This window comes from Ctenopharyngodon idella, chromosome 7 (genome assembly GCF_019924925.1).
Source record: "Ctenopharyngodon idella isolate HZGC_01 chromosome 7, HZGC01, whole genome shotgun sequence".
NCBI classification, from domain to species: Eukaryota; Metazoa; Chordata; class Actinopteri; order Cypriniformes; family Xenocyprididae; genus Ctenopharyngodon; species Ctenopharyngodon idella.
This window is the reverse complement of record NC_067226.1, coordinates 49,699,246-49,710,572: the sequence shown is the minus strand read 5'-3', so window position 1 is coordinate 49,710,572 and position 11,327 is coordinate 49,699,246. Positions and strand designations below refer to the sequence as shown.

Below are 11,327 nucleotides of genomic sequence, written 5' to 3'. Positions count from 1 at the left end.
AATAATAACATCTAGTTGAACGGCAGCAGTACAGTAACCATGTTAAAGATGCTGTACGTGAGTTCTGTAGTTTCATAATTCATGTCAATGACCAAAAACTCAAACTAAGTTTATTATTATTATGGGAACACTTTACAATAACATTTCATTCATTTATTATTCTTAGTTAATGTTAATCTCAACATACATGAAAAATAAAATAAGGACTTAATTTTGTACTTTATTCATGGAAAGTGTGTGAATCACTGACTGTATGGACAGCTGGCTCTGTACGAAGAGGACAGATTTGTTTACGTGAGTCTCATAGATGGAGAGGATTGTGAGTTTCTGAGACGCAGACACAGTCCCCTGAGAAACCATGTGGGGAAAAATACTCAAGTCATATTGTTAGCGTTCGTGTAGAAGAGGAATATGCAAAAGCTGTTCGAGAATGCTAGAAGAGGTAAATATTAGTAGTTAGTAAATATTTATATTAGTAAATACATGTTGTTCTGTTCTTACGGCCTCAGCGCTGCTCAGATGGGAAAGAATGTCTAATCTCCCTCACAGGAACACTCCTTTAGTCTATTCACACCATCACATCAACTCCAGCAATGTGTTCATGCTGCCTTCACATGCTATCAGTTTCCTAGTCGGAAATTCCTAGTCAGAGTTTCCTAGTCAGAAATTCCTAGTCGAAGTTTCCTAGTCGGACACTGGACATGAATGCCCTCTCAAGTCAAATCTGTCAAAAACTTGTTTAAAACTAAAAATGTTATTGTCATTTTTTAGGCAAATAACAAACTGAAACAACTAGTCTTTATTCACACATAATAATATATTTTATTTTTTATTGTGTATGACCTCCTTTGGCCTTGATAACAGCTTGCATTCTTGCTGGCATTGTTTTTATGTTCTTGCTTTTGAAGAAACTTTTGTGAGATCTATCCATTTGAAGCGTATCGTATGTTTTATACACATTGATGCTTCCTTCATGCGCTATCAGAATTATTGTAAATACGAGTTTCCTAATTGGAAATTCCTAGTCGGAGTTATCTAGTCAGAAATTCCTGGTCAGAGTTTCCTAGTCGGAAATTCCTAGTCAGAGTTTCCTAGTCGGAAATTCCTAGTCAGAGTTTCCTAGTCGGAAATTCCTAGTCAGAAATTCCCAGTCAGAGTTTCCTAGTCGGAAATTCCTAGTCAGAGTTTCCTAGTCGGAAATTCCTAGTCAGAAATTCCCAGTCAGAGTTTCCTAGTCAGAAATTCCCAGTCAGAGTTTCCTAGTCGGAAATTCCTAGTCAGAGTTTCCTAGTCGGAAATTCCCAGTCAGAGTTTCCTAGTCGGAAATTCCCAGTCAGAGTTTTCTAGTCAGAAATTCCTAGTCAGTTTCCTAGTCGGAAATTCCTAGTCAGAAATTCCTAGTCAGAGTTTCCTAGTCGGAAATTCCTAGTCGAAGTTTCCTAGTCGGAAAGTCCTAGTCGGGGTTTCCTAGTCGAAGTTTCCTAGTCGGAAATTGGACATGAATGCCCTTTCAAGTCAAATCTGTCAAAAACTTCTTTAAAACTAAAAATTTTATTGTCACTTATTAGGCAAATAACAAACTGAAACAACTAGTCTTTATTGACACATAGCCAAAAAATAATATATTTTATTTTTATTGTGTATGGCCTCCTTGTGCTTGATAACAGCTTGCATTCTTGCTGGCATTGTTTTTATGTACTTTTCCACAGTAACTGTTGTTATTAACTTTCAAATAGTTTCTAGTTGCTCTTAAAGACTTGCTTTTGAAGAAACTTTTGTGAGATCTATCCATTTGAAGCGTATTGTATGTTTTATACACATTGATGCTTCCTTCATGCGCTATCAGAATTATTGTAAATACGAGTTTCCTAATTGGAAATTCCTAGTCGGAGTTATCTAGTCAGAAATTCCTGGTCAGAGTTTCCTAGTCGGAAATAACCTAGTCAGAGTTTCCTAGTCGGAAATTCCTAGTCAAAGTGTCCTAGTCGGAAATTCCTAGTCAGAGTTTCATAGTCGGAAATTGGACATGAACGCTCTTTCAAGTCGTATTTACTATTGGGAAACTCTGAGATAATTGTGATAACCGAGTTTCCGTAAACTGTAAACATTGTGGAACGGGGGACGATTGCTGCTGTGACTGGTGTTCTTTATTAGTTTTTCTACAACAGCTACATCCCCTTGTCTTGTCATCAAACTAGTATTTATATACAAAAATAACCATTTGAAGCTCTAGCTATATATGTATGTTTTATACACAGTGATGCTATCTTTATGTGCTATCAGAATTATCATGAATACGAGTTTCCTAGTCAGAAATTCCTAGTTGGAGTTTCCTAGTCAGAAATGGTTGTCAACGAAAGAGACACTGTATTTTATTCAAAAATAAATATCTTCAATACAGATTTCCCCAATAGGCAAGAATAAACCTGTGGCCTCATTTAAATACGCTGCATTGAAAGCATCCTACATTTATCTAAGATCATTTCTCAAATGTGCGTACGTTTGATTCAGAGAAGTGAAAGTACATGTCTTCCAGATGTGAAATCTATGAATCGGAAATGATCTTGAAATTGTGTGCAGATGAATGGGTTCAGATCTCCGCATTGTAAACGGATAATTAATGTCATTAACATATAAAAGAGCACCAGTTAACATCCAAATCCTTTACTTGAGAATGGAGAGTGGCAAGAATTGCTTTTCCAAATACCTGCAGTACTCCGGCTCTCTGCCACACAGAAAAGTGCGTAGATCCTGAAATCTGCTTAGATCCTGACGTGCCGAACAAATTTGTGCGTATGCACATTTTATAAATGAGGCCCCTGGTGTCCTCCATGATTCCCATTCTTTCTGACAACAAAGCATTTGAATGCGACAAGCTCGTAATCACAACTTCAGAAGTGGGAGGTAGGACATTTCCGATAGCACATGAAGGCAGCATTAATACGGTTTCCAGGAATTCTGTTAAAAAATGGAAAGACGATTTACCATATGGAACCGAATGAGTGACGACACATTGAATTAGAGTCCTGATTTAGTTTCTGAATATTACAAAGGTTTCATTTTATGAACATTATAATGTTTGATGCTTTATTTGTTTATTCAAAAGAAACTGCATTATGAGAATCAAAGACTTACCGGCACTTGTGTACGCTTCATCATGATGTGAATGAAGGTTGTAAATGGAGTTACACTAAATACACTCTAGGGGCCTCATTTATAAAGCGTGTGTACGCACAGATTTGATCTTAGAGTGTGTGTACGCTTAAATCCACGCCAACGCTTATATTTATAAAAACGGTCTCTGACGTGGAAAAGTGCTTAGAGCCACGTCAGGGTCTGTGCTGACGTACACACTTTTCATTGTCAGATTACTGCAGGTTTTTGGAAATCTAAGATATTCTTTCAGTTCACCAAGGATTTGGACGATGACTGGTGATCTTTTATATGTAAATGACATTAATTAAAACATTGGGAACTGAAACCATTCAGCTGCGCGCAAGTTCAAGATCATTTGTGATTTATAGATTTCACATCTGAAAGAGAGGCGTACGCTCGTTTTCTGTGTGTACGTTCATTCTATGAATCACACGTACACACATCGGAGAAATGATCGTAAGATCAAATTTAGGACGTTTTCTGGACAACATTTTATAAATGAGGCCCTAGTTTACACTCTCAAAGTGTTTGTGTTCAGCTGAAGTGAGGAAGAATGTTCTGGAAGAAAAGTGTGAATGTTAAATAAGCACACGACACAGGGTGTAAGAAGTATATAACCAATTGTATTCCCTTCTGTTAATATACACGTATGCAGATTCATCTCACTGTAACACTCTACAATAACATTTAGAAAGAACAAGGGAGCTGAGGAGAAATGCAACTGACAAACCTGAACAGGAACAGAAATAATGGGAACATTCATACAGACACACAAGCGCACGCAAACACACACGCAAACACACAGAGATGTAAGAGTGAAATCAAATGATGATGATGTCTGGTCCTCGTTGAGTGAATATAGAGTATGAACAGCCCTCCACACGCTGGGTAAAGCGAGCGATATGATTCAAACAGAGGATAGAGTTAGACGATCAAAGTCTCCTGGAAACAAGGAGATACTATCCCGCCAGGTAAAGGAAACGCTATCTTGTAAACCAAATCGCATTTTGCTGTTTAATATTCAAAGGAGTATCTGCTTTCTGGAATCTGATTCACTGATCTTTGCATTTCATTGCACGTTCTTTTCTTCTTTTTTTTTTCTTTTTTCTTAGGGATGATAATTAGGAAAAACACGTCTCTTTTAGCACTGGGATGAGATTCAAATATTTAGACATTTCACAAACTGTTTTAAACATTTTCAATGTAGAGTTTAGTTCTTTTTAATAGAGTTGAGAAAATTAGAATACTAGAGTTCAAGATGTACATCTTCCAAGGAACAGGCCATTTCGTCCTTCTTTCAAGAGAGTTTGTTTCGTTGTCTTAAATGCACAAAGTTCATACCTACTTTCCTCCTGAGAGAACGTGGTCAAAGACGCAGGAGAGTTCACGTTCCCTACTCGGATGTACAATAACTGGAACATTATTGTCTTTTCCCTTTGACATCGTGACAAAATAAAAAAAGAAAGCACGCACACATACATAGAAAACAAAACAAAAAAGCATCCTAGCATCCAAGTCTCAGCTGTTTTCCACTGATGTGGTTTGTTGACGTGATGTGGGTCAAAGGGTCTTGATCAGTCGTGTCAGACTTTCCTGTGTCCATTTGCCTTTTCAAACATCTGTATATGGATATGTCTGTTTGCTGTTGGAGGTTGTGTTTCGGGTTCTGAATGTGGTACTTAGAGTAGAAACCAAGATCCTCAGCGGGCCGAGGACGGAGCCCTGTGGAACCCTCAAACACACATGACAAATATCTGCTGAAACGTGGTGTGACCGTGGGCCTCCAAGAGTTCTGGCGGCTGAAGGGATCATCCACAGATGTTTCGCTAGTTGTAACGGTTTGATATATATATATATATATTTATATATTAATTTGTTTGACTCCACAGAAACAGTTTTTGTCTCTTTTCATTTTCAATACCACATGCTGGAAACACAACAGAATTACGTTGCATCTGCTCCTGAGCACCAAGGACAAGGAGAAAAAGAGAGAACAAGCCAAGAAAGGGAGTGGGGAAAGAGAGAAAGATAGGGATGAAGGGAGCAGAGGATGAAAACGTGAAGCACTTGGAAAGTGAGGGAGACGGATTTGACACGGAGCTGGTTTGGCAGTATTACGGAGGAGTGTGACTGCTAAACGTTTTCGGCACCATCTGTTCCTGAAATGTCACCTATGCCAAGCCGTTCCAATTGAACTGCTCTCATTCCCAAACAATTCTCAACCGCATCCAATGCTCTGATGGAGCAACAATGGATTGCCCAAGCAGCCTGGCGTACACGGGTGTTTTGACATCAGGCTAGGAGATGATCTGAATATTGAGGACTCACGTAGTATTTACAAAGAACAAACTAGAGCGTCAAATTACGTGTGAGGAAAAATCCACTTTTCTTCAATACAAAAGGTTTGCAGAGTTTCTTTTAATAATAGGGATTAGCTATCAAAAATGGAAATTGAGGGAGGGAATGTTTCCAAACCCTAGACACCTTCGTACTCTTTAGCGCTTGCTGGAAATGAGGCCAACAGCTAGACGAGACAGGAAAATAAAGAAGACTGATGTCAGAGCACTAAAAGTGACCGGTAAACTGCCGAAAAATACCCGGACCTCCCTTTCCGTTTCTCATCCCATCTCTCTCCTTCTCCCCCCTGCTTCCGCCTTGGTCCTTTCGGAGGCCGAGCTCAGACGTAATACTCCTTGTCTTTGTTTTTCTTGCTCTTTGTGCCCGTCTTGGCTGCGCCGGGCTGCTTCTCTTTCACCAGGGCACCGTTGCTTTGCGTGGCTGAATTGCTAATGTAGTTGCGGCTCTGGTCCACCTGGTAGGAGCCTTCATCGCGGTTGCGGTACTTGTACATGGCGTAGAGCAGGATGAGGATGCAGAGAGCGGCGGCGGCCACGATGCCCACCACCATGCCCGTCGTGCTACTGGACTCGCGGATCACCTCCACCGCTCCCGGGGGCCCTCGGTCCGGCGACGAGGGGTCTGTAGTGGGCACATGGGGGAAATTGGGAGGATACGTTATACCTGGGATGTGTCGATGCCGGCCGCCGTGTTCAGGGTCGCCCGACGGCTGGGCAGGCGGCAGCAGCACCTGGTCGCGGGTGTTCATTTTACCCGCCGGGATGTTGGGGCCGCTGTTGATGCCAGGTTTGAGTCGGGACACTGGGGGGGCCGTGGGGGTGAACGGGAGTGGCGGCCGATGGGAGTTGGGCAAACGGGCGAAGGGCCGGTCACCTCGGGGGTTCCCGGCCGCGGGGGGAGGGGGGAGCACGGTCCGATCAGTGACAAGGGGCGAGTTTTTATAGTAATCCTCATCGTCGGACTCCGTCATCTCGCCCGAGCCGTAGGCCGAGACCTCCATGGGCTCTTCGCAGTCCTCCTGGTCCAGCGGACAAGGGGGCCGCCCGGGCAGGGCGAGAGACTCTTTGGTGGTCTCGAGCAAGGTGAGGAAGGGGCGAAAGGTCGGGGGCGGGGGAATAACAGGGTAACGTGTCGCAATTGATGGGGGGTCAAGGGAATCCACAGTTATAATTGGCAACACTAGTTCACCTCCTAGGATGAAAGAGAGAAGGAAGACTGCATTAGTTGGAACCCGAGCAAACAGATGAACAAGAGAGAGAGAAGAACCATCATTAGAACAGCACTAAGACTTAATGAGGTTAGTTCTAAAGTTAGTTTCGTTAGCATCTATTTAAAATCAGACTATAAACAGCTAGGCTAATGCTAAAGACTTACTGTCGTATACATTACAGGGTTAGAATAATACAGAGAAGCATTTAAACTTAAGCATGTGCTATCCAGAGCATAAACTAGAATGTACATTCAGATAAATCCTACAAAAACAGTTCTATATCTACTGGCTGTGCTAGTGCTAATGCTAATGCTAACGCTAACTGTGCTAGCCTCCACTCACTGACTGCATGTTTAATAAGATAGCAAACCACGTAGTACAGGTCACTTACATTAACAAATTGGCCGCATGATTTTTGCATGAAAAAAAAAATTACAAAAAGAAAGCTGTGTAAGATTGTTCTCGGATAGTGATAAACAAATTCACCCCATGTTTCAAAGTAGGTAAAGTGTTCTGAATTCATCATTCACTGAACGTTTTCCCAGAGCTCATAAAGCTCATAATCCCCGCTCCCCGTTGGCATGGTGATAGCTTGTTAATGATGAGGATCTATATGCAAAACTTCCCACTCTCACCCCGGGATACCGAAGGTGATATTTTCAAATTACTGTCCCACAAGACATTCCCCCCCAAAACACAGACCAAATCTTTCAAGATAATTATCCATAAGCCTGTCCTTTGGAAATCTCATAGCATGAATAACAAAGGCCTGTTTTTCTCAGAGTGTCAAGGAATGCCAAAAGTTTAAATTATACAAGCTGTAAAGTTTTCGCTGCTCAGATTTAGATTTGTCAAACATCAACACCTTTGATGGAGCAGAAATCTATGAAAATGGGGTGCAGAAGAGATTTTTCTGTTTAAACACATAATGCATATCATTGTTATTCATATGATGAGGCAAATCAGTGTGACAAACATTGCGTTTCAAGCAGCTTGGGGGAGGAAGGACTGTTCGTCTGTGATCTGTGCGCTTAGGGAAACCTCCTCAAACCATGGCATCAACATGGCACCCTCCCCTTAACCAGCAGAACCCTCAAAAACAGCTTTATGTTTGCATATTGATGAACAGAGTCATTAAACCCACAGAAACTGTGAATCCACTAGGAGGAAAGGTGATATTAACATTCAGAACACAGAGTTAAAATCGTGTGGTTAGAAGCTGAAAAGGAAAAAGTATGTTAATGACATCTTTCACAGAGTCCGTCCCACCCAACAGCCCCAATGTAAGAAGTGTGTACAGCTGTGCGTCTGCGGGTTGAGAGTCTGGGGAACGGTTCACTGAGACCATCTGTATTAAATTAATGCCTGTCCACAGCAACATCTTTTATATCCATTGCTAGAAAAAGCCGCTCGAGGCGACCAGCCGTTTAGAGGAATGATCTGTCAAGGGCACCGAATGGAGTCTGATAATTCAGTAACTGACACGACTAGTTTGTGAATTATAGGAGCTGATGATTTAATGTGCCACTGGGCACAATAATATTTCCTGCTTTTATTAAATTAGTTGGGATATGCAACTTGCCAAAGCAATCTGGTCCCAGAGAGGGAAGGATCGATCACTATGGGGAGAGGAACCTTGAATCTTGATGAAGAAGAGCTGATGGACGTGAAGGAAGAGATCTGAAATGGGTTCTCAGTGATGAACATTCTCAAACTCTCAATCCACAGGACACACAAATCACCAAACAATCAGCCTGTCAGTCGCTGCTGCGTGTTTGTGTGTTCATGATGAATCTCGTTAAAGATCATTGTTCCCCCAATGACACAGTCTGTGATTGGTCAAACTTTGCCTTCTGTGACAGCTGCATTGACAACGAGGCCGACATCAGAATAGCATCGTTTAATTCCCATGACTCACGTGTACAAACTAATATCTTACATCTTCACTGCAGTGCAGACGTGCCGTTCACTTGTTTCTGTAGCACCATGAGCACCGTCAGTTACTAGAGTAATGACTGCAGTTTCACCGCTTTATTCATGTTTCATCCCTTTGCTTTTATTTCTTAAACTGCAACAAATGAAACTTACGTCTGTCTGCTTCAAATCCATCACAAGAGATGCAATTTAAGCCAAGACAAACTGCAAGAGACGCATTATTATACTCTAACTGGCCAATTAAATGTCATCAATAGAGAGAAATAAATCTGGACTGATGCACAGGATAAAATCGCTAATTTCAAACCGTACTGAACTACCGCAGAGCACCTGCACCAGCTCGAACAGAGTGAAAACATCATTAAACACATACACTTTTGTGCTTACACTGCAGTTTTAAGAGAGAAAAAATGGAAATTCTGCAAATACTGCTTGCTCACGTGTCCACTGTTGGCTCTTTCGGCGGTGGACAGGGGTCAGCATGGACACCCTGACTGGTCTGTGCTATGCAGCTCCATACGCAACAAACTGATGCACTGTGTATTCTGACACCTTTCTATCAGAACCAGCATTAACTTCTTGAGCAATTTGAGCTACAGCAGCTCGTCTGTTGGACCGGACCACACAGGCATCAATGAGTCCTTGGCCGCCCATGACCCTGTCGCCGGTTCACCACTGTTCCTTCCTTGGAGCACTTTTGATAGATACTGACCACTGCAGACCGGGAACACCCCACAAGAGCTGCAGTTTTGGAGATGCTCTGATCCAGTCATCTAGCATCACAATTTGGTCCTTGTCAAACTCGCTCAAATCCTTACACTTGGCCATTTTTCCTGCTTCTAACACATCAACTTTGAGGACAAAATGTTCACTTGCTGCCTAATATATCCACCCACTAACAGGTGCCGTGATGAAGAGATGATCAGTGTTATTCACTTCACCTCTCAGTGCTCATAACGTCATGCCTGATCTGTGTAGATTTAAATTGTAATTCAATTTTTTCCTCTGAATACTGAGTTAACATCATGCAATTCATTTTTTTCCCACCACAATTTTTAAAAATAAAAAAGATAATTGTGACTTTTTCCTCTCACAATTGCGAGTTTTATATAAATTGTAATACTTACTTTTTTTCTTTGAATACTGCAAAAACAAAAAGGACTTTTTGTGACTTTTTATCTCACAATTCAGACGCAGAATAGTGAGTTTATATGTCATAATTCTGACTTTTTTCTCAGAAATTTGAGTTTACATCTCACAATCCTGACTTTTATGCCTGGCAATTCTGTGTTTATATCTGGCAATTCTAACTTTTTTTCTCATAATTACTACAGAAATAGTCCCAATTGTGAGATAAAAAGTTCGATTTTATTTTTTAATTCCATGACAGAAATAAGCTTCCATACTCTCTCTCTCTCTCTCTCCTTCACTGAGTATAAATGTTACTCGAGTCCTGGAGGTTCGAGCAGAACCCTGAAAGATGAACGGATGATCTACTGGATCACATTTATGACAAGACAAGCAGTGCTGCGATCAGTACAACAAAAGAGACCCCACAGTTAAAACAGTGAGAATTCATCAGTAAGGGAAACTTCCAGAAAACGTCCGACTCATTGCGGAACGCCATGGCCGCCGGGAGCCTGTTTACATCCACACAGCGTAATGAACTCGGTGGAAATCTGACTGATGTTTGCCGCGAGCGCTCGGGCCACAGGGAAGCCGGAGATTGGAGTTGTCTCTCTCTTAGCTAATTTCATTTTGAAGCTGAACGCTGGAGCGACGGCGGGGGTGCGACCGACCCGCGCGCTTAATAATTCACGACAGAAGACACCGGGAGCTCAGACGCTCAGAGAGATTGAGATTAACCTCTATAAATGTACTCGCTTCACATCAAACCCAACCACACATTTAATATGCAGCGCGTTCAAATATTCATGTTTGTTTTGTTAGACTTGATTCTGCAACTAATAAATTAAGAACATCTTGATTATATTCAAAGAGACAGTTTATTGTTTCAATAAAGCAGATGAAACCAACTTTATGTTTTATATTTATAGCTATAAATCAACCCACTGTTGTGAGTCATTCTGGAAGGATGCTGCAGCTCTAATGCTCCTTAAAGATGATTTATACATCGTTACACTGACTGCATCATGATTTCACCCTCGATCCTGTAAGTGTGTCTGTGACGCCCCACAACTCAATCTATCCAGGCAGCTGCAGGTTTGAGATGTGGAGTGTCAGACGGTGTTGTGTGTTTGTGTGTAACGGTTGTGCATTTATAGTTTCAGCTCATTAAAAACTAGAGAATGGTCGGCAGGCTCCAGTGAATGATGTAATTAGGAGAGTCTAACGAGGGCAGAGATTAATTAGCCCGTCGGGATCAGCTGAGAAGAGGGACATTCATGAGACATTTCTGTGGGACCCTGGAGCAGAAACGCAATGCGGAGATTTCCTCTCCATCCATCCACCCGTCCATCCGTCCATCCCTCTCTCCTATGCCTCATCCATCTCTCCCACGATACCAGTAAACGTGAGGAACATGCTGATGCCAGTCATGCCTCTCTCTCTCTCTCTCTCTCTCTCTCTTCATGGTGTTTCCTTCTCTCCCCCTCTCTCTCTCTCTGTGTGTTTTGATTTGTACCTTCATCTTTCTTGTTTCCATTCA

At 41.7% G+C, this 11,327-nt stretch overlaps 1 protein-coding gene across 11 annotated transcripts in view; it reads right to left on the bottom strand.

Annotated features, from left to right (window-relative positions):
- Positions 1-3,759: 3,759 nt before the first annotated feature.
- Positions 3,760-11,327, bottom strand: part of nrxn2b (neurexin 2b) — a 330,369-nt gene continuing 322,801 nt past the window's right edge. For 10 of the 11 annotated variants that reach the window (XM_051900279.1, XM_051900272.1, XM_051900270.1 and 7 more), the window contains one exon: positions 3,760-6,705. In XM_051900279.1, coding sequence (XP_051756239.1) covers positions 5,834-6,705 — 872 coding nt within the window. In that variant the 3' untranslated portion in view covers positions 3,760-5,833. The remainder of the gene's footprint in view (positions 6,706-11,327) is intronic. The other variant, XM_051900280.1, reaches the window with a different exon arrangement.